The 25,093-nt window shown below is 44.9% G+C and overlaps 1 protein-coding gene across 1 annotated transcript in view; it reads left to right on the forward strand.

The window, feature by feature from the left end:
- The window catches only part of LOC126263401 (uncharacterized), a 191,459-nt gene that overhangs the window by 160,768 nt on the left and 5,598 nt on the right, over window positions 1-25,093 (forward strand). The window contains exons 4-6 of the mRNA XM_049960495.1: window positions 711-999; window positions 6,957-7,277; window positions 17,333-18,036. Coding sequence (XP_049816452.1) covers window positions 711-999; window positions 6,957-7,277; window positions 17,333-18,036 — 1,314 coding nt within the window. The remainder of the gene's footprint in view (window positions 1-710; window positions 1,000-6,956; window positions 7,278-17,332; window positions 18,037-25,093) is intronic.

Here is a 25,093-nt window from a genome sequence, read left to right on the forward strand (position 1 = left end):
ATAGACTGCAGCGATACAAAGTTACTGGCCAGCCCAATGCCTGGGGCATGCCCACTGGGATTAGCTTGGTGGGCAAGGCCAACAACAATTAGGTTTATAGATCACTGGCACACTTGTAACACTGTGGGTAGCATAGGCTTGTAGAATAAAGTAGATGCATCTTAATAATAACAGAATAAAGGCATGTAACTAAAATTCAGACATAGGTAGAAATTAAAAACTAGAAAATTAGAGAATCCTGTAGTGGTAGATTAATATTAAGAATTTACCTGTAGTGTAGAAATAACGGCTGCTAAAATTTAAAGTATGAAATTAGGACCCACTGATAAATTTAGGTAGTGGGTTAATTTGTATAAATACAATAACTGGATAAAGAATTTTTTTTAAAAAAAAGTCTAGGGGACTGATGACCTCAGATGTTAAGTCCCATAGTGCTTAGACCCATTTTTTTGACCTACAACCCCCACCACTACCATTCGCCCCACACGTGCCCTGCCAGTCGCACATCTACCTGCCCCGTTATTCTGCAAGCACTCTACGTGCGTACCACAACTCTTGCTCGGAACTGGCAACAGTACAATCCCAGTCCCTGCCTCAACTGCGCGAACTGCACTCGTTTGTGAATCCGACTATAGGTGTGTTGTCTCCTAGGATTACTATCTTTTTTTTTTCCAGTGTGCTTTATTGACTGACTGTCGTACATGTTGCAGGAACTACCTGAGCTGACATTCCTAGACGTGAGCGACAACCGGTTGACGGAGCTGTCCGCGGACGCGTTCAGCGGGCTTCCCGCGCTGCGCACGCTGCGGCTGCGCGGCAACCGGCTGCACGCCGTCAGCCACGTGCGCGGCCTGGCCGAGGTGCGCGAGCTCGACCTGTCGGCGAACGCGCTGGCGGGGCCGCTGGGCCCGCGCACGCTGCCGCGCGGGCTCGCCAAGCTGCACGCGCTCGACCTCTCGCACAACCAGCTCACCAGCGTGCGGCGGGGCGCGCTCGCAGGTACCTACGCGCCGCGATACGTCCGTCACAGAGCACGCACCTTTTTGCTTCTTTATTTATTTGATAATTCTAACACTACTTGTATGACATCTACATCTACATTTATACTGCGCAAGCCAGCCAACGGTGTGTGGCGGAGGGCACTTTACGTGCCACTGTCATTACCTCCCTTTTCTGTTCCAGTCGCGTACGGTTCGCGGGAAGAACGACTGCCGGAAAGCCTCCGTGCGCGCTCGAATCTCTCTAATTTTACATTCGTGATCTCCTCTGGAGGTATAAGTAGGGGGAAGCAATATATTCGATACCTCATCCACAAACGCACCCTCTCGAAACCTGGACAGCAAGCTACACTGCGATGCAGAGCGCCTCTCTTGCAGAGTCTGCCACTCGAGTTTGCTGAACATCTCCGTAACACTATCGAGCTTACCAAATAACCCTGTGACGAAACGCACTGCTCTTCTTTGGATCTTCTCTATCTCCTCCGTCAACCCGATCTGGTACGGATCCCACACTGATGAGCAATACTTAAGTATAGGTCGAACGAGTGGATGGTTGGAACTTTGAAATATGTATCTACGAGGGTCACTCCAAAAGAATTGCACACTATTTTTGTAAAAATACAGTTTTCATTCTGCATGTGTGAAAGTTTTACAGTGTGTAGATACATCCTTCCCGCTTGTTTTCAAACTTAGTTCAATCTGTTCCCGTGAGAGGCGCCATCACAGCATGTCTGCAAGATGGCTGCTTCCCTTGACGGTTGTCAGAAGCAACGTGCTGCCATAGAATTCCAGTGCTGTGAAAACGACACAGTGGGAAACATCCACAAGAGGTTGAAAAAGGTGTGTGGAGATGCAGCTGTCGATCTCAGTACAGTTAGTCGGTGGGCAAGCAGGTTACGCGATGAAAGCGGCCACGGCAATATTAAGGATTGTCCTCGCAGCGGCAGGCCTTGTACTGCACACACTCCAGGCAATGTGCAGAGAGTTGATGAATTGGTGACTGCTGACAGACGTGTCACAGTGAACGAATTGTCACGCTACACTGGGATAGGGGAAGGAAGTGTTTGCAGAATACTGAAAGTGTTGGCGTTAAAAAAGGTTTGTGCCAGGTGCGTTCCCAGGATGTTAACAGCGGCTCACAAAGAAAGAACAAAAACGGTATGCAGTGAACTTTTGGAACAGTACAAGAATGGTGGAGATGAATTTCTTGGAGGAATTGTGACAGGTGATGAAACATGGCTCCATCGTTTTTCACCAGAGACGAAGAGGCAATCAATGGAGTGGCATCATGCAAATTCACCCAAGCAAAAAAATTCAAAACCACACCTTCTGCTGGAAAAGTTACGGCTATGGTGCTTTTTGATTCCAAAGGACTCTTGCTTGCGGACATCATGCCAAGTGGAACCACCATGCATATGTGATGACACGAAGAAACTTCAAGCTCGACTGAGTCGTGTTCGAACACATCGGCAAAAGCAGGATGTTTTGCTGTTGCATGACAATGCACAGCCACATGTCAGTCAAAAAACCATCTAAGCGATCACAAAACTCAGATGGACAACACTGAAACACCCGCCTTACAGTCCTGACCTGGCTCCATGTGACTATAATCTCTTTGGGAAACTGAAAGACTCTTTTCGTGGAACAAGGTTTGAAGATGATGACTCCATTGTGCATGCTGCCAAACAGTGGCTCCAACAGGTTGCTCCAGAATTTTACCGTGCGAGTATACAGGAGCTAGTTCCAAGATTACGCAAGGTAGTTGAGATGGATGGAAATTATATGGAGAAATGAAAATATTGTTGCTAAAGGATGTATTTACACACTGTAATACTTTCAAACATGTAGAATATAAGATGGATTTTTAAAAAAATAGTGTGCATTTCTTTTGGCGTGACCCTCATATTTTGTATCAGCTGTAAATAAATATTTAATGGTGAATGATGCAACCAACCACAAATACTGTCTAAATGTTTTATTACAGCGCCATAACCGATTTCTGGCTACCATGCCCATCTTCAGATGGCTAATATTTTTAGTTACAGAGATGTCGTGACCAACAGCATGTCGTCTGCTCCCTAACTGCCCAAGTTTATTTGAGTATTTAGTGTTATTTTATAAGTTGGTTTATTAATAAAAATACACTTAAGTGCTTACAATCGCTTATGTATTGTGCAAAATAGTTATTTTCAATTACATCAGTTCCAATAGATGGTGATTTGTTTTGTTTTGGTTCATGCAGTTTCAGGTTGATGTAATTTCCTTGGCTCTTCACAGAAATCAAACACAATTTGGATCCCCAACAGTCATGCCACTGCAATTTAAGCTGTTAGCATATAAAAGTATAAATATAGTCCGCCTCCATAGCATAGCAGTAGCGTTACTGTCTACCACACAAGGGGCCCGGGTTCGATTCCCAGCAGGCGACTGGGTGTTGTGTGTCCTTTATCATCATTTTCATCATCATTGACTCGCAAGTCGCCGATGTGGCGTCAACTAAAGAGGACTTGAAATACAGCAGCTGAACTCCCCCACATGGGGCCTCCCAGCCAACAATGCCATATGATCATTTCATTTGTATAAATATAAATTAACATGATGAACTAAAGCCAACAGTACAGCCATAGTGGTAACACCAGTACCTGTAAGATCACCAAAGTTAAGCACTGTCATGCTGGGTTAGCACTTCGATGCATGACCACCCAGCCTGGCAAGCACTGTTGGTAAGCAGGGTACACTCAGCCCTTGTGAGGCAAACTGAGGAGCTACTTCATTGAGAAGTAGTGGCTCCAGTCTCGTAAACTGACATATGGCTGGGAGAGCAGTATGCTGACCACATGTCCTTCCATACATGCATCCAGTGATGCCTGCAAGCTGAGGATGACACAGTGGCCCAGTGGTACCATTGGGCCTTAGTGGCCTGTTTGGTCAGAGTTTAGTTTAGTATGATGAACTAAAGTGTTCTCATCCCATCCTCCAACTTTTTAATTTTGTATTTCCTGCAGCTAACTTATAAACTGTAATTATATTCAAATATCTGTACATATATTCCCTGCTGGGTCGGAGATTCTGCCTGCTCAGGGACTGGGTGTTGTATTGTCCTAATCATCATCATTTCATCCCCATCGACGCACAAGTCGCGGAAGTGGCGTCAAATCGAAAGACTTGCACCTGGCGAATGGTCTACCCGACAGGAGACCCTATTCACACGCTTCATTCATAGTATGCAGTCAATTGTCTTCGAAGCATTTCATCAAAAATTTCCCCTCACAATAATAAAATAATTGTCCTAATGTCTTTTATCAATAAGTTTACTCTTAGAGCACAAACGTTGTTCTGTTATTAACATGCTGCATTCTTGACATCCCACACACAACCTTTGCTTTATTTATATCTTTGGTCACTATGAAATGAGTGATATGCTTGTATCTTTGCCTACTGGCAATATAACCACTGTAAATAAAAAAATCAAGTGTGTAGCACATGTGTGATGCTCAACATTATGATATATGAATATATGAAATATTATGAAGTGTGCCACAGTAATTTATGTACTATATATTTGCTGTGTGGAATCAACAACATATATATCAATTAGCCATCTGAAGATAGGCATCGCAACTTGAAACTGGTTACAGCACTAAAATAAAACATTTAAAAAATTCTTGTGGCTGGTAGCGTCATTCACTGACTATCATTAACAGCCATGGTGTTCACAAGATCTAATACAGATAAAATAACAAAGAAATATTTGCCACTATTTAAGTTACAACCCATGTATGCATTTTGTATCAGTTGTAAATAAATATTTGCCACTATTAAAGTTTTACTGTCCTCCAAAGTATCAGCAGCTTTGTATATAACCTACAGCAGCGATTTGGAAGTTGTAGGATACCATTAGCAGTGCCAGTTATGGTGATACTTGGTGCAATCTATTGCCTGACAAATCTATATAACAATTCTAAACTGAATGCCATAAAATGCTTGCTTCATCTTATCAATCAGTTGAAGACACAGGGGCTTAATTCAGGATGTTATGGGAGATGGTACAGCACTTCCTAGATTTATCGACACAACAAATTAGTCACATCTTCCTTTTTATGAGCCAAGCATTTTTTCCCAAAAGAAAATGTGTTTGATTCTTTCTTAATCCTGGTCCCATGTAGTGTTTTAACAATGAACAGTAATATAGTACACTGATTGTCTGCTATTTAAGAATGGTATGTGTTAGGATAACATCATCACAGTCATCAATGGGAATCACCACAAATTTCACACTGCTGGAGTTCTGAGGAACTTCCGATCATCATGGTTGCCCTTAATACGACATTGGTGCATCAGGTGTGCCTCATAAAATTTTGCACATTTATTGTTCAATGTAATGAAAGCTTTGATCATAGCAACCCAAGTGAATAAGAGCTCTGAGCTATTGTAGTCATTTCTGCATTTCCATCAAATAAACCAGATTGCATCATGATACCATTTTTCTCTATCGCAGAATGTGATGCACTGTCACATGCAACTAATCCTGTCTCGCAGGCCAGATCACAAATCTTTTGGTGTCAATCACTGTATCATAAAATGGTAAGAGGAGACACTTCTTCTTCATTAACACAAGGATGACCTGGCCAACGAATCCCTGCTGCATTTTGGCATCCTTCATTGAAAGCTTTTATCCAACTTGACACTATTCTGAAAGACAATGCAGATTCTGTGAATGTCTCTAGAGGACCTTGATGACACTGTCATGCTGCAAGTCCTCTAGCACATATAATTTTTATATTACTTGATTGTTCTTCATGACAGCACCTCATTATACCATCTGCTTCTTGAGGGTCTGTTCTTCTCATAACTGCACTTGTTCATGAGGTGGGAAGGTAGCGACTATTTGTGCTGAGGTAAGATAGGAGTTATCTAAGTCATGTGTGTTGCACCTCTGTGGCAGTATTACCACTATTAAAGTTCCAGTCTTCATAATAAGTCGCCTTAAGTGCAATATCTAAAGTTTTGTTCAGGAATGATTGAGAATAAGTGGAAGGGTTAGTCTTAAGCAAAACTATTCCCTTGTGCCAGAAGGTCACCCACCCTTTCTTATGGGTTTTTGCTACAAAAATGTTGTTATTCTGGTAGTAACTGCAACTTACGAGCAGGCCCCAGTCCTCAGCATATCCAAATATCTGTGGGGATAACAGGGTAGCCAGAACAGATCGCTGTGGGAGACCATTTTTCTGCGTCATTTGAGTGCACGATCTGTTACCAATGATCACTTGGAAGCATCTACTAGAAATCATGGCACTGGCCAGGTTGGTTGTAGTATTGCAGAGAAACACTTTTACTAGTTTTAATATTAAGCCCTGTCTTCAAACGGCATAATTTGCTGCTGTAATGTCGGTAGACACAGTTGATGTTGTCCATTGTTTTTGGTAGTCTGTTCCTATGAATGTTGTTAGTCAGAGAACTTGATCTGAGCAGCTTTGATGAGGGCAGAATCCTAGCTACTCAAATGGGATGTTATGGATTAATCACCCAGAAGTTTGTAATTGATACTGAGCAGTGAAATTTATCTATATTTTTGTGGGGAATCGTTTGTTTTTCCTCATATAAAGAAGAAACTTGCTAACAGAATAAAACTGATTGTTAGACTGAAGCTTCATCCTGTACTCTTTGCCACCATCTCACTCCATTGCATTCATATGCAGAAAGACAGTCAGCTGACAGTTCACGCACAATCTCAGTGTTGCCATGACACGATAGTTTATGCTCTAGACTATCAGTTGGCAGGAAGAGGAACTGGGTGCACCACAGCTGCTGCAGATACTGTGTCCAAGGAAACTCAGTGTGATGCACTGGAGGATGTGGCGCTGGAGGTGCACCTGCTGTAGCGTCTGGTACTGATGCACAGCCACACTGCACTCACCACGTCACTGGTCATTTACACCTAGTGCTTTGTCTTGGCAGGGTTGGAGTCGCTGCGGACGCTGTCGCTGGAGCACAACCACATCGACGTCCTGGAGGACGAGGCGCTGGGCGCGCCGCAGCTGCAGCAGCTGGTGCTGGCGCACAACCGCATCGTGGCCGTGTCGGGTGCGTCACTTGCGCGGCTGGGCGCGCTCACGCACCTCGACCTGGCGCACAACTTCCTGCGCGCACTCGCCGCAGACCTGGTCGCGCCACTTTCTGCACTCCGAGAGCTGCGGCTCGACGACAACGACATCTCGATGGTGGCCGGCGCCGCTCTCGAGCGCGCCGCACCGCTCCTCAGCCGCCTCACACTCACCGGTATGTTGAAACGTATCACGTCTAAAAAACTAATAGTCAGCTTAACTGAGGAATAAGATATAGGTTTCCAGGTGATTATTTTCCGTGGAGAAATGCTAGCTAACTGAAACACTTATTCTGAAACGCACTTACACTGATTAGCCAGAACATTATGATCATCTTCCCAATAGCCTTTGGCACAGATAACAGTGGCGACGCATCGTGGCTTAGAAGCAATGACGCCTTGATAGGGCACTGGAGGGCGTTGGCACCACATCTGCACACACAAGTCACCTAATTCCCGTAAATTCAATCACATCCTAGATGCGCTCGATTGGGTTCAAATCTGATCAATTGGAATTCACCACTGTGTTCCTCAAACCACCTCATCACACTCCTGACCTTGTGTCATGGCGCATTATCTAGTTGAAAAATGCTGTGGCCATCAGGAAATGTGGTCGTCATGAGGAGTGTATGTGGTATTCAACTAGTGGCACTCCTTGGCTGTCAAATTGCCTTACATGAGCTCCACTGGACCCATGGATGCTCAAGTGAATGTTCCGAAGAGAATATGCCAGTTGGTCTCCATCCTGCAGGGAGCTGTTCAATTGGAACACGACGGATTCGCGCCCTCCCAGCAGCATGATGAAGAATATGTAGGGATTTGTTACATCATGCAATGCTCTGCCACTGCGCCAATGTCCAACACTGATGGTCACATGTCCATTTCAGTTGTTGTTGCTGATGTCATTGTGTTAACATTGGCACATGCATATGTTGTTGGCTGCAGAGGCCCATTGTTATGTGTGTTCAGTGCACTGTGTGCACTCTGCCCAGCATTAAAGTCTCATGTTGGTTCCATCACAGTTCGGCACATCTCCAGTCTGCCCAGCCTATGACATCCAACATCTGTAATGAGGTATGGCCACTCAACTCCACGACATCTGGACGTGGTTTCACCACATGTTGAAGACACACATTGCAGCAATCCTCAAACACCTGACTAGTAATGCAGTTTGTGCAATGCCTGTGCTGAGCCTCCAGGCCATCAAAATCTGTCCATGGTCAAACTCAGATAGATTGTGCACCTTCCTCATTCCACACACAGACAGCATGCTAGCTGATACTACATGATCCACGTGACTGTCTGATTAGCAGTCATTCCTCACCAGGTCGCGTTGCCATCGCCTGAATGGATTTATATCGGTAGTAGGTTGGTGCTCATAATGTTCTAGCTGGTCAGTGTATTTTGCATCTCGATCAATGTGCTGCTGCCACTGCCAATGCCTGTGAACACTGCTGGCCTCTAAAATTGGAAGGACAATAAATAATGAAAATTTATTTACTGGACATACACTGTGTGGTAGGAAGAATACATGATGTAATTTGAGGTATACAGGGTGCAATATTTGACACACAGAGCTGATGGATGGTTGAATATCGAGTTAAACTGTGCTCAGACGACATATAAAAGTATGTAAAATCATTCCAAGCTGCTTTTTCTCTTTGCCAGTGTTCATCGACCCAAGTGGTTAGTGACTGGCAGTATGCACTCTCTGTCAGCAAACCATGGCTTGATGTTTTCGGTGGTGAGAGATTTGTAGAACCTGCTGGCCAGGGCAACAGAAGATTATTTTTGAGATCAGCCTAGACAGCAACGTCAACATGTGCTTTGTGTTATCTTGTTGAAAGATAATATCACAAAGAGCTCAAAGATAGAGCACAGCCTCAACCATTAACACATCGGAAATCTCACATTTGGTGTCCAAATTTCTGGCTATGTGAACAGTACGTGATTGTGCTGCACACCAAGTGGTACTCCAGATCATCACGCTAGGTGCTAGGTCTGTGGAGCTGTGTGACAATGACGAGTGCAATCTTGCAACTTTTATTTCCTCGAGAGCCTACGCACATATGTCCATAGAGATGCAGTGCACAGAACTGAGACTCATCTGAAAAGACGTTGTTTTGTCATTTCTGTGTCCAGTGTTGTCATTAAGTGCACCACTATCGTCGGACCTCTCCCTTCTACCACATCGAGGGAAGCTGCGAGGGTGGTCACCATGCTGACAGTCCATGGTCCCTTAGTTATCATATCATTTTCCATGTGGATACTTGTATTTTCCATTTCCTGACTCAAGTTACATGAATTGGCTGTAAAATTCTGTACAACCAACCAAACAACATGTCGGCCTCTAAGGTTTTAGTCACAAGAGGCCACTTAAATCTTGCATGACCATCCTGAACCCACCACTGCCACATTCGAAAGACATTTGTGGGTCCCAACCTAACATGAACACTAATATTGTGGAGTAATAAACCATAGTCTTGATAGCCATTATCCTATCGTCGTCGAATTATGACATGTGCTTGTAGGCATTTCTCGTTGTTGCACGAAACGTAACACATTTATGTTATAAACAATCAAGTCAAAATGCATTTTTATATGATAAACCCACTATGTGATCTTCTTTCTTCACATAGAAAATATGTATGATGTTACTACTACCTAATTCGTGCGTTTGTGCAAAAATGCTAATCATCTGCATGTGCAAGCATGTAGAACAGTATACAGAGTGGTCCATTGATCGTGACCGGGCCAAATATCTCACGAAATAGGCGTCAAACGAAAAAACTACAAAGAACAAAATTTGTCTAGCTTGAAGGGGGAAACCAGATGGCGCTATGGTTGGCCCGCTAGATGGCGCTGCCCTAGGTCAAACGGATATCAACTGCGTTTTTTTAAAATAGGAAACCCCATTTTTATTACATATTCGTGTAGTACGTAAAGAAATATGAATGTTTCAGTTGGACCACTTTTTTCGCCTTGTGATAGATGGCGCTGTAATAGTCACAAACAATTGGCTCACAACTTTAGACGAACAGTTGGTTTTTTAAATTAAAATACAGAACGTAGGTACGTTTGAACATTTCATTTCAGTTGTTCCAATGTGATACATGTACCTTTGTGAACTTATCATTTCTGAGAACGCATGCTGTTACAGCGTGAAATCCTGTAAATACCACATTAATGCAATAAATGCTCAAAATAATGTCCGTCGACCTCAATGCATTTGGCAATACGTGTAACGACATTCCTCTCAACAGCGAGTAGTTCGCCTTCCGTAATGTTCGCACATGCATTGACAATGCGCTGACGCATGTTGTCAGTCGTTGTCGGTGCATCCCGAGAGCAAATATCCTTCAACTTTCCCCACAGAAAGAAATCCGGTGACGTCAGATCCGGTGAACGTGCGGGCCATGGTATGGTGCTTCGACGATCAATCCACCTGTCATGAAATATGCTACTCAATACCGCTTCAACCGCACGCGAGCTATGTGCCGGACATCCATCATGTTGGAAGTACATCGCCATTTATAGTGAAACATTTTGTAGAAACATCCGTAGAACATTCCGTAGGAAATCAACATACATTTCACCACTTAGATTGTCATCGATAAAACGGGGGTTAATTATCCTTCCTCCCATAATGCCGCACTGTACATTAACCCGCCAAGGTCGCTGATGTTCCACTTGCCGCAGCCATCGTGGATTTTCCGTTGCCCAATACTGCATATTATGCCGGTTTACGTTACCGCTGTTGGTGACTGACGCCTCGTCGCTAAATAGAAAGCGTACAAAAAATCTGTCATCGTCCCGTAATTTCTCTTGTACCCAGTGGCAGAGCTGTACACGACGTTCAAAGTCGTCGCCATGCAATTCCTGACGCATAGAAATATGGTACGGGTGCAATCGATGTTGATGTAGCATTCCCAACACCGAAGTTTTTGAGAATCCCGATTCTCGCGCAATTTTTCTGCTACTGATGTGCGGATTAGCCGCGACAGCAGCTAAAACACCTACTTGGGCATCATCATTTGTTGCAGGTCGTGGTTGACGTTTTACATGTGGCTGAACACTTCCTGTTTCCTTAAATAACGTAACTATCCGGCGAAAGGTCCGGACACTTGGATGATGTCGTCCAGGATACCGAGCAGCATACATAGCACACGCCGGTTGGTCATTTTGATCACAATAGCCATACATCTACACGATATCGACCTTTTCCACAATTGGTAAACGGTCCTTTTTAACACGAAGCAAATACCGTCCGCACTGGCGGAATGTTACGCGATACCACGTACTTCTACGTTTGTGACTATTACAGCGCCATCTATCACAAAGCGAAAAAAGTGGTCCAGATAAAACATTCATATTTCTTTACGTACTACACGAATATGTAATAAAAATGGGGGTTCCTATTTTTAAAAAACGCAGTTGATATCCGTTTGACCTATGGCAGCACCATCTAGCTGGCCAACCATAGCGCCATCTGGTTTCCCCCTTCAAGCTAGACAAGTTTCGTTCTTTGTGGTTTTTTCGTTTGATGCTTATTTCGTGAGATATTTGGCCCGGTCACTATCAATGGACCACCGTGTATAGTAGTTCGACGATTGTTGCATGCTACCTTCACGGTACTGTAGTTTTAATGACCAGCAATGTAAAAAATAAAAGAAGCCAGAAGACCATAAATGGCAATCAGTGGAACACACAAGGCTGACAGGTTAGTCACCTGGTAAGGCAATAATATTCAGATGGCCATAATACAGACTGTGGGCAGCCGCAGAACAATAGGGAGTGAGGACAAGGACTTTTTCCCCACTCCCTGCATACTCCTTACAGGCATTCTCATTCAGTCATTCATTCATTGTGTTTTGTAGATTCATCGAGAAGGAGAGAACTTTCTGCAGTTTGCAAGGAGTCACAGCGTATATAAAAAAGCCTTCTAATCTGTGTACTGTATTAGCAATAAACTATCATTATGCCAGTTAAATTAAATATAGTAAATTAGAAAAAAAGCTGCTGTTCTGAAGAAATCTCCTGCCTTCTCACCTATACTAGGTAGCTGCTGTATGTCTTCTATTGGTGGCTTAATGTTTACTCAATTACCAAGCGTTTTAGAAGAAAATATTTTCTAACATTTGTTACCAGTGAGTTCTATTTGCAATAAATTCATAACTGTCTTGGAGCATTATGACAATGCTGCTGCTAGCCAGGTAGCTGACACAACTTTTCGTTTCCTCAACATAGAAGTTCAGCTAACTTGTAGAACGAATGTCTAATTATATGCTTTTAATTTCCTTTTGAGTTGGTAGGTATTGTTAATTTTCTGGTTCCTGTTAGATGGAAGCTTCTTGAATATTTTCCTGTCAGAGTACACAACTCCATTCTAGATAAGATGAAAATCCATGGTTCGTTTTTTTTTTTTGGGGGGGGGGGGAGGAGAGTTGGGAGTAGGGGTCGCAGTTTGTTACAGTTTCTCTTCCTCTCCCCACCCCTCAAAAGAAATCAGACTTACCATCAACGCCCCTTTTAACTTTGTATAAATGCCTACAGCTATAAAAATAATGACAATAAAGTACATAATATTTTTAATGGAGGAAAGTCCCCAAAACCAGACCCCCGTTTTGCTTTTTTGTTTTAAAAATAGTCAAAAAACATGTTTTAAAACCTTGTAACATTTATTTTATAATTTTATGCACGATTTATATTTTACTGTTGCAAAATATAATTATAAGTTATTGTAAAAAATATTTTCAAGAACCTTACACTTAGCGAGTTTGAAAGATAGTTGCTAAAATCGGACTCCTTGTAAAAATAGTTGAAATAACACTAAAGAGAAAAAGAAAATGGTATTAAACCAAAGAAGACATGATCTACTTTCGAGGTATAATATAACAGCTTCCATAAGGTTCTAGTATTCGTCTGTACTTTTTTTTTTTTCCTGAACCGTAGAGCCCTGCTAGACGAAGCTCCTGTAGGCTTCTTTCTAACAGTGTGCTTTTGTGGCGTTTAAGAAAAATACTAACCCACTTTTTGCAAGCAATTTCGATTTTGAAAAGGTGTTCAGTGTTATTTCTTTCTGCCTGTGATACGACCATTCTTCGCAAGTCATTACAAGTAAACCCAAGAAAGGAGCTTCCGTAGCAGGATAGTAGTAAACCATCTCTTAATCAAGATCTTTACCCAAAATTTTAGTTCTGCATCTTGTTTTTGAAGCTTCCTCAGGTGTATTGTACTTCATTTCAGACATTTTCCGACAAAATAGGAGAGTGTACTAATACAGGCACACTTTAAACATGGAAAAGTTTGGGGTCCAGTTCCAAACATCTAAATGAAACGAGTTATTAACAAACATTAACCTTCAACCTTCCTATTTGAGAATATATATATATATATATATATATATATATATATATATATATATATATATATATATATATATTCAAAGGATTGCCCGCCAATGTCTAGGAGAAATAATTAAATATGAACAACAGTGTAAAAACGTTTTCCTCTGTCAAAACATGCAGTGGTGAATTAATAAATAACGAATGAAGCAAGTGACGTGTGCGCTCCCCTATAGAGTGTTAGAGGCGTAAACCACTTTTACACTTGGCTCCAGAAGCGTTCAGGAGAATGCAGAGTCAGGAGAGCTCGGGGTTCACTTCAGAGGGGGGAGGGGCTGTAGATGGTGGACCATTTCCCTCCATTGTAATAATTTGTTTGTATCAGTGCTTGGTACATTGTTTTAGCATTACTTCCAAGAAATTCCAGTTCATAGAATCACAGCAATTGAAAAATTTGGCCAAAAATTCTGGGGTATCATACAATTGATTTAAGGACTATAATATGTGCAAACTCTCATAACTTTAACAAAATCAAAACCTACACAACAGAAAATCAAAGTTTGCATTCACTATTAACAGTATTTCACTTATAAGTGAACATACGAGGGTTGGAACTTTAATAGTGGCAACTATTTATTTACAGCTTGTACACAATAGATAAGTGTTTCGAAGTTTTACTGACCTTCAAAATAGCCACCAACATTGTTTATAACCCGTTGCCAGCGATGTGGAAGTTGTAGGATACTCTTAGCAGTGCCATTTGTGTTGACAGTTCGAGCGGCGTGGTCTATTGCCCGACGAATTTGTAGCAGTTCTGAAGCGAATGCCGTGAAGTATTTCCTTCAGTTTAGACATCGAGTTGAACTTACTAGGGCTTAAGTCAGGGGAGTGCTGCCCTATCAGTCAAACAAATCAGTAACAGCTTGCACTGTACGTGCTTGAGCACTCTCCTGCAAAATGATGGCCAGGTCCTGCAGAAAGTGTCATCACTTCTGTCTCTATGCTCTTCATTTTTGGAACACAACCCACGACCAGCTTATAGACAGAAGTGATGATACATTTTACAGGACCTGACCATCATTTTGCAGGACAATGCTCATGCACGTACAGTGCAAGCTGTTACTGATTTGTTTGACTGATAGGGCTGCTAAGTGCTGTACCACCTACTGCACTCCCCTAACATAAACCCTCGTGAGTTCAACTCCATATCTAAACTGAAGGAAAGACTTCACGGTATTCGCTTCAGAACTGCTACAAATTCGTCGGGCAATAGACCGCGCCGCTCGAACTGTCAACACAACTGGCACTGCTAAGAGTATCCTAAAACTTCCACATCGCTGGCAATGGGTTAGACACAATGCTGGTGGCTACTGTGAAGGCCAGTAAAACTTTGAAACAAGTATCTGTTGTGTAAGAGCTATAAATAAATAGTTGCCACTATTAAAGTTCCAACCCTCTTACACTGCGCAACAGAATTAAAGGATCAGTTTTCCGAAACTTCATAATTACCTCCCATTGCCACGCGTAAGTCTGAAATTTGGTTCAAAGGTGCCTACACCCTTCCTCTGTAACAGTGCAAAAGCGTGGCGGCCTGCGACGTAGCCCTCTCGACGACGCTCCAGATAGCAAGGTGTCGGCACATACGAAAAGAAGACCACAGCTCATTCGAGTGTAAAGTGTGTTAATGACACCACATTGGCACCAAATTTCACCCCAATTCTGCCCAACGACACCATGAACGTGTTAAACGATAGGAAGGTCGTCACAGCCCCTCTTATCCACACGTGACTACCTTCTTTTGACGCCTCTACCGTGGAGGTCAAAACCGTGGCGCCCAGCGTTGGAATCACACGGTTTTCTTCCAAGGAAAAGATTTCAGACACACCGCTGCTCAGAATCCAAGCGACAGGGTCTCAGAGGGTGGCACGCAGAGTGTCAATAATACCTTCCGTTCCCTTGGGGTGCTGATTCCTACACATTTCGAGGTCGAAAACGACAGTTCACAGTACGATGAACAACAGGATGGCATTCTTGAGAATCTTTGACGCTGTAGGCACCTCCTGAGCAGTTCAACCCTTCTCGACAGACATCATGAGACTGCAATCCCAATGAACGAGATCTGACCACTTTAGAGTGCAGTGCGACTGCAATTTTTGCTCTGGTATACAGAATGGAACCGCTAGGGACCGATCAAAACCATTCGACGAAATTTGAACGTGATCAGAAGTAGCAATGGGTGTCTATTCTTTTTCAGCCCTCCTTTTTCGCGCCCACCTGTGGTGTGATCACAGAGGGATTCAACATTGACATGTGCGTGACTAAAACAGCAAAGTGTACGTCTAAGACCTTCCAGTTCACCAACACCTTTGGTGTCACGCACGCACCTTTTACCTGTCAGAGACTTCGACACCCTTTCAGCTAAGCGGTGCGTGACAGATGCTTTAGCGCCTAAAGGGGGGCAACCGCATCTAAGGCATGTCAAAAGGGTTGCCTACCCTCAGGCGCTAGAGCAGCCACAAACCACAACTGACAGGGTGTCGAAGCCTCTGACGGGTACGTGTTAAACATGGTCAACAAAGGTGTGTGGGTGGCATCAAGTGTGTTGGCGAACTGAAACGTCTTAGAGGACCCTTTGCCATTTGATTCACACATGTCAATGTAGCATCCCTATGTGGCACATCACAAGAGGCCATGAAACAGGAGCACTGAAAAAGAATAAATAGATTTGCTGCTTCAGAGCAGTTCAAATTTCGTCGAATGATTTTCAGCGGTCCCTAGTAGTTCCATTCTGTATACCAGAACAAAAATTGAGATCTTACTGCAGTCCAAAGGGATGAGTTTACATTGAGTGGCGCTGCTAGGCCACGAAGTCCGTAGAGAAGGGTCGAAGCGTCAGGGAGATGTCAGCTTATCAAATATTGTCAAGAACGCTTGCCTCTTGGTCTTCGCACTGCAAACTGTCATTTTCGACCCCGAAATGTGTGGGAATCAACGAATCATTTATTATTTTATACTGCCAGTCTTTCACGACGATTCCGTACTTATACTCTATGGTACGTTTTTAGTCATAATTCTGTGACCATGTTATAGAATATAGACCATTCTTTGATTTAAATTCTGAGGAAGACACTCCTAGCAGTGTGGAAACCAGATTAATTTTAAAAATAGTGACCGATGGCTAATTTTCTCTCAGTTGTAACTATTCACAGTCTCTGAACGTGCAGCCATGTACAAGATAGTGTGTAAGCCTAGGGACCGATGACCTCAGTAGTTTGGTCCCATAGAACTTACCACAAATTTCCAATTTTCGTACATTGTCGATGCTCCCAGTTATACTGGGCCACTGTGGAGACAGTCGCAGAAAATACCTTGCAGCCTTTCCACTGTGCTCTGCGTATCGCACGCCACACGCTCCATAATTTTCCTGCCCTCGTAACTGGTAACTCTGGGATAAGCACCACAGTGGACCATTCTTTCTTATTCTGATGCCTCTATAAAATGTATATTCTCGGATAACTACCGTTATGGCTTGCTTACGCAGTGCTTGAAATTTTGCTTTGTGTCCCCGCGGTGGTAAGTACACCCTCCATAAATTAATTAACACGAAAATCGTCGCTAATCGGTCTACGCACAGCCCGAAGCGCACACTACAATCAGCCGTGGCAGAATGATACTATTGGCTGGAGCGTCACGAGGTATGCTGATCCTTTCTACTGAGCATTGCACCACCTCCCTCTCTTAATTTCACACGATTTTAAATGTCGACCACAACTCTGGCAAATAAAGTATTTCCCAGAAGAATGTTTAGTATTCTGGGATATGACAGGAACATCCATTCTATGAAAACAGTGCTCTCGTAGTACAGTGGGATGCCGTCCTGCCCACAGACAACCCACTGAACTGCGACTGCAGCCTGTCGGAGTTCGCGTCGTGGCTGCGCAACGCGTCCGAGTCTCGGAGGCTGTCGGCGGCTGACGTGGCCACCGCCATCTGCGCCACGCCGCCCTCGCTGGAGAACGGCGCGCTAGCCGAGGTGGCGCCCGACGACCTGGTCTGCGGCGAGGAACTGCCGCCGGCCGACGACGAGGTCGGCGACGAGTTCGCCGACGGAGACGGCGACGAGGCGGGCGCGGGGGCGCAGCTGCAGCTGCCCGACAGCGAGGCGACGGCGGCGCTGCGGGCGTTCCGCTACGACGCGGCCGCGGACGCGGTGTGGCTGCAGTGGTCGGTGCGCGGCGCGGGCGCCTACTCGTGCCACTCGCTGGTCGTGTACGAGGAGCGCGGCGCGCGCGAGGTGCTGCTCGAGAACGTGCGCCTCGACTGCAACTCGTCGCAGGTGGGCGACCCGGCGGCGCTGCCGCTGCGGCTCGCGGGGCTGGGCCTGCAGCGCGGCCGCAGCTACCGCTACTGCCTGCTGCTGCTGCGCGGCGGCGGCGCGCGCTCCGACGAGCTGCTGCTCGAGTGGGGCTGCAGCGACGCCATCCCGCTGTCCGCCGACGGCGCGCCGGCGCGGCCGCTGCCGGAGCTCACCGCGCTGCACGCCGACGTCGCCTCCGACGGGGTCCTCACTGCCACCGCCACTCTTCTCGAGGTCAGTTCCAGCTTTAAACATCCCGCTTTCTGCCAAGTCGTAACTTCGCACAAAATCTAAATCTACCAGTGGCGTTTAAAAACCGATGCGACACATTTTTTCCTTGGCCAGTTTCGTTTGAAAAAATCCGGAACTTGTTGTACACTAAAGCGCCAAAGAAACTGGTATAGGCATGGATATTCAAATACAGACATATGTAAACAGGCAGAATACGGCACTGTCGTCGGCAGCGCCTACGTAAGACAACAAGTGTCTGGAGCAGTTATTAGATCGGTTACTGCTGCTACAATGTCAGATTATCGAGATTTAAGTGAGTTGGAACGTGGTGTTATAGTCATCGCACGAGCAGTGGGCCACAGCATCCCCGAGGTAGCAATGAAGTTGGGACTTTCCCGTACGACCGTGTCACGAGAGTACTGTGAATATCAGGAATCCGGTAAAACATTAAATCCTACGTAAGACAACAAATGTCTGGCGCAGTTGTTAGATCGGTTACTGCTGCTACAATGGCAGATTATCGAGATTTAAGTGAGTTAGAACGTGGTGTTATAGTCATTGCACGAGCGGTGGGCCACAGCATCCCTGAGGTAGCAGTGAAGTGGGGACTTTCCCGTACGACCGTATCACGAGAGTATTGTGAATATCAGGAATCCGGTAAAACATTAAATTCTATGTAAGACAACAAGTGTCTGGCGCAGTTGTTAGATCGGTTACTGCTGCTACAATGGCAGATTATCGAGATTTAAGTGAGTTGGAACATGGTGTTATAGTCGTCGCACGAGCGATGGGCCACAGCATCCCTGAGGTAGCAATGAAGTGGGCACTTTCCCGTACGACCGTGTCACTTGAGTACTGTGAATATCAGGAATCCGGTAAAACATTAAAACCTATGTAAGACAACAAGTGTCTGGCGCAGTTGTTAGATCGGTTACTGCCGTTACAATGGCAGATTATCTAGATTTGAGTTGGAACATGGTGTTATAGTCGGCACACGAGCGATGGGACACAGCATCTTCAAGGTAGCGATGAAGTGGGGATATTCCCATACGACCGTGTCACTACTGTGAATATCAAGAATCCGGTAAAACATTAAATCTCCGACATCGCTGCGGCCAGAAAAAGATCCTTCAAGAAAAGGACCAATGACGACTGAAGAGAATCGCTCAACGTGACAGAAGTGCAACCCTCTCGCAAATTGCTGTAGATTTCAGTGCTGGGCCTCCAACAAGTGTCAGTGTGTGTGAACCATCCGACGAAATATCATCGATATGGGCTTTCGGAGCTGGAGGCCCACTCGTGTACCCTTGATGACTGCATGACACAAAGCCTTACACCTCGCCTGGGCCTGTGAACACCAATATTGGACTGTTGATGACTGGAAACATGTTGCCTAGTCGGACGAGTCTCATTTCAAATTGTATGTGGATGGATGTGTACAGGTATGGAGACTAACTCATGAATCCATGGGCCCGTATGTCAGCAGGGGACTGTTCAGGCTGGTGGAGGCTCTGTAATGATGTGGGGTGTGTGGAGTTGGAGTGGTATGGGACCCCTGATACATCTAGATATCACTCTGACAGGTGACACGTATGTAAACATTCTGTCTGATCACCTGCATCCATTCATGTCCACTGTGCATTCCGACAGACTTGGGCAATTCCAGCAGGACAATGCGACATCACACACGTCCAGAATTGCTACAGGGTGGTTCCACGAACACTCTTCTGAGTTAAAACTCTTCTGCTGGCCCTCAATCTCCCCAGAATTTAACACTATTGAGCACTTATGAGATGCCTTGCAACGTGCTGTTCAGAAGAGATCCCTGCTCCCTCGTATTTTACGGATTTATGGACAACCCTGCAGGATTCAAGGTGCCAATTCCCTCCAACACTACTTTAGACATTAGTCGAGTCTATGCCACGCCGTGTTGCAGCACTTGTGCGTGCTCATGGGGACCCTACACAATATTAGCCAGGTGTACCAGGTTCTTTGGCTCTTCAATGTAGGAAGTGGAATATTCCCGCTTCAGCCACTAAAAATGGCTCTAAGCACTATGGGACTTAACATTTGAGGTCATCAGTCCCCTACAACTTAGAACTACTTAAAGCTAACTAAACTAAGCACATCACACACATCCATGCCCGAGGCAGGATTCGAACCTGCGACCTAAGCGGTCGCGCGGTTCCAGGCTGCAGCGTCTAGAACCGCTCGGCGACACCGGCCGGCGTCAGCCACTACAGTTTCAGGAAGTTCCGATAAGTGGCAGCACTATACAGGGTGAACATTAATAAAACCAACAAACTGACTGGAAATGTAGGAAAAAAGGGCCCGTGAAGATGTGTCTGGAAATCCATCGCTGCCACACTAGATGGTGTTGACGAATGACAGTTATTCAGACCACATACCGTGTGTTGCAGGCTGTGTGACTGACGTAGCATACTGTAAACAGCAGAATGGTCCACTATGCATGTCGGGAACAAGCCGAGATGTTGTCTGTGTGCGGCAAAGCAGATGGAAACAATCGAAAGGCAGCACAGCTGTACCAAAACAAGTACCCTCACAGACACAAACCACATCACAGCATTTCGAGTCCTTTTTGGGCATTTGTGTGATCGTGGGTCCCTTCAGGCAGACGGTCGCGCAGGGACGCTGCAGACTGTGCGTACACCACATTCGAAGGACTGGGTTCTACAAGATATTGAGAAAAAGCCTAGTAAAAGCGCCAGGCAATGACCTGCCAACACGGTATAAGCCAAAGTACGATTCTGTGTATCCTGCATGACAGCCACTACTATCCCTGTCACCTGCAATTCCGTGGACACCACTTCTAGCATCGGTTGTGACGTGGCTGCGATGCATCTCTGAACTGTGTTCCGGGACGATTTGTTGTCGTCGCATACACACTGTCCATTACCAGACACATGTTCATAGGACCTTTTTACCTCCATTTCGAGTCAGGAATCTGTCTCTGCACTTTTTTCCGGTTTTATTAATATCCATCCTGTGTGTATCCTTCAAAATACCGTCTGTAATGGAGGCGTACTCCAAGCAAAGAGTTGTTATTGAGTCTCTGTTGGCAGGAAACCAGAACACTGCAGGTATTCATAGGTGCTTGGAGAATGTCTATGGAAACTTGACAGTGAACAAAAACACAGAGAGTCATCAGGCGACTGTCATCATTGCAACAGGACACACGAACCTGTCAGATCTCCCACATACAGGCCGGCCCTCATGAAATTAAAGAAACGCCTTTAGTGTGTTCGTCGCCAGAAACACGCAGACGAACTTCTCGTTCTCCATGACAACGCAAGGCCTCACACGAGTCTGCATACCCAAGAGGGGCTCACAAAACTTCACTGGAAAGTTGTTCATCTACCCTACAGCCCGGATTTTGCACTTTCCAACTTCCATCTGTTTGGCTCACTTTGGCACTTCACAGGAAGCAGCACATGGATGATGGGGAGGTTGTTGATGAGCAAGAAAATGGCGCTGACGCCGATCAGTGACCATGTGGGCGTAGAGGTGGCATAAGGCCAATGCATTGAACAAAGATTCTGTTGAAAAACAGGTTTTTGTAGCCAAAAGAGTCGGGAATAATATGCTGTGTTAGAATATGGAATAAAACCAACCTGCTTTCAGAAAAAATATATTGTATTAATTATTGAACGCTCCTGGGCACAACGGACAAAAAAATTAGTTACCCCCAAAAGACATCACGCTAATAGCATGTAATACTATCTCTAGCCCTGATAATATCCTCGCTTCATCGAGGAAGAGAGTATACACGTTTCTTCGGGTATTCTACATCCAGATGAAGTTACTTATCGATGATTAAGTCCCATAAAGCTATGAAGCTGCAGGGATGTCGGCTGCTATGTCTCACTCACTGCTCCAAACAGACCTAGAGATTTTCTGTAATATTAAGACTGGACGATTTGGAAAGGCAGTTAAAGAGCAGTATGGTGCCTGTGTGTTTTTCAATTCTGGAACATATTCGTGCAGCTCAGTGAACGTATCTGTTCCCATTTTGGAAGATCAGAGTGATCACAGTGTACTCAGGGTGAAGCTGTAGTAGAAACGGCAGCACTTGGTCACCGAGAATGTTGAAATAACCGTCCTGGTTCATGTTTGCAGTAACCTGAAAAACATGCCCAAGACATCGCAGAGCTATCTCATGCGTGAACTGCAGCCTCCACACACTGTGATTAAACTCATCGTCTCAGAGCCTTGTCTCATTAGGAAGACAGGCAAAATAGGGAATTGTTCGATCACACTATATGCCTCTAGACAGCTACTGTCCAATTTATATGCCGACTATCCCACTAAGCATGTGCAGTTTTATGTATTATTGTGAGTAACGCTATTTTGTGAATTATCCAACTACAAATATCCATTTCACGAAATTTATTTTACAATGTTCGCTCAGAAACAGGTTGAGGTGCACTTGCATTCGCTTACCGTAGCAATCCCTATCAGGCTGGATCCGATTCTTATTGACAAGGCATGTCTTTCCCCTCTGGTCTCTGTCAATTGGTCCTTCTTTTTGCAACCACTGTTCTTACGCCATACTACATGACTGCGAGTGATACGCCATTTCTTGTGGACAATCTGCGTTAACACACTAACAAATCGAACAATTCTTTTCACAATTTGGTTATGCACACGCCCAAACACAATAGCACATTTCTCCCATTCTGTGACATATCCAGGTCGAACCATCTTACTGTGGTGATAGCGTGTAACCGACTGACCCACTCACAACACTTCACTGCCATTACTTTAGTGAGTGGTAGAGGGTTACATGACTGGTTTTTACCAGCTGTACCCCGCTTCAGAGCGACCAGTATGCTCTTGTTCTGAGGAACTGACTAATATTATGCCCAGTGAGCTTACATACATCGTTTTCACTAAGGTGCCGAGTGCTGATTTTGACACCTAACGAGTTCTCACAAGAACAATTAATGTAAGTTACCATATTGCAAGTAAAGTTCCAGTCATTAACTTTATTTCATGCTGTTATTATACACTGATGAAAAGGAAATTGCAGCATCAAGGAGTTTTGCGACATAAACGAAAGTTCGTAGGCATGCTTCTGGATCTGAAAAAGCACTCCGTCATCAGGCCACAAGTGGCCCATCGGGACCATCCGACCGCCGTGTCATCCTCAGCTGACGATGCAGATAGGAGGGGCGTATGGTCAGCACACCGCTCTCCCAGTCATTACGATGGTTTTCTTTGACCGGAGCCGCAACTATTCGGTCAAGTAGCTCCTCAATTGGCATCACGAGGCTGAGTGCACCCCGAAAAATGGCAATAGCGCATGGCGACCCGGATGGTCACCCATCCAAGTGCCGGCCACACCCAACAGCGCTTAACTACGGTGATCTGACGGGAACCAGTGTATCCACTGCAACAAGGCCGTTGCCCTCTGGATCTGAAAGATGAATTCAACTTTTGCACCAGTTGCAGAAGAGTGGTGGTAGTAGATTCAAATCAGGCTTGGTTGAAATACATGCTGTGATGGTCGTGAGCGTTAGTTAGCCTTCAGATTGGACATGGTGAGTTGGTTAGTCAAGAATGCCTTTAGGGGGACAAAGATGCCATTAGCAACACCACACTGAGTTTTAACGAGGTCATGATGTTCCATGCGATACTGCAGAAACACTTGACAGGATGCAGCCACTGTACACAACTGCTGGCAACGGTGGCCACAAGAATGTACGGTAGCAATAAGATCATTCTCTGGACAATGTGGCACTACCGAGAGGGAAGATCATAGTGTTTGGTGTATGGCTATGCCGCATCGTACTGCATCTGCAGCAGCAATTTGAGGAGCAGTTGGCACCATAATGACACAGCGAAGTGTTACAAATCAGTTACTTAAAGGACATCTGGGAGCAAGACGCCATGTATTGTGCATCCCACTGACCCCAAATCACCGCCATTTGCGACTTCGTGGTGTCAAACGAGACCTCATTGGAGGGCAGGGTGGAGGCCTGTTGTGTTTTCTGGTGAAAGCTGCTTCTGCCTCGGAGCCAGTGATGGCAGTGTGTTGGTTATGTCGAGGCCAGTTGAGGGCCAGCAACCAACTTGTCTGTGTGCTAGACACATTGGATCTACACCTGGAGTTATGATCTGGGATGCGATTTCGTATGACAGAAGGAGCATTCTCGTGGTTATCCCAAGCACCCTTACTGCAAACTTGTACATAAATCTGGCGATTTGACCTCTTGTACTGCCATTCACGTACAGGTTTCCAGGGGCTGTTTTCCAACAGGATAACACTCGCCCACATACTGCTGTTGTAACCCAACATTCTGCTCGGTGACCAGATATATCGGCAATCGAGCACTTTTGGGACATCTTCAGACGACAACTCCAGCGTCAGCCTAAACCAGCATTAACTATCCATGTATTCACCGACCAAGTGCAACAGGCGTGGAACTCCATTCCACAAACTAACACCGGCGACTGTACGACACAAAGCATGCACCTTTGCATGCTTGCATTCAACATTCTGATGGTTTCATCGGTTATTAATGTACCAGCATTTCACATTTGAAATGGCTTATCTCAAGCTTACATTAACCTATGAACTTGCAGTGCTAATCATTATTTCTGAAATTTCGTTACTCTAGTCTTTTTTGGTGTTCCGATCGTTTTTCCGCCAGTGTATATTGTGATTTCCACAGATCTGGAGATGCTCTCATCCGACAAGCGAAACTAATGAAATAAATCAAATGTAAAATTAATGTAAATGTAAACGTCATAACAAGTTGTTGCGTGGGATACCCCGCAGGGTGAGTTCAGCCACCCGCTGGAAAGAGCATTCTTCCTCCTCACACACTGACCCCTTTCCTTAAGGATATGTGAGAGCTGTCATATGTATACATGTCGGGTGTACACGACTGATTGATTTGTTGACTTGGGAGAAGGGGTCCAAACAGCAAAGTCGTCGGCCCCATCTTATTAGGGAAGTATGGGGTAGGACGTCGGCCGTGCCCTTTCCAAGGAACAGTCAGCTCAACAGTCTTGGTTGCAAAAAAAATGGCTCTGA

This window comes from Schistocerca nitens, chromosome 6, assembly GCF_023898315.1.
Source record: "Schistocerca nitens isolate TAMUIC-IGC-003100 chromosome 6, iqSchNite1.1, whole genome shotgun sequence".
NCBI lineage: Eukaryota > Metazoa > Arthropoda > Insecta > Orthoptera > Acrididae > Schistocerca > Schistocerca nitens.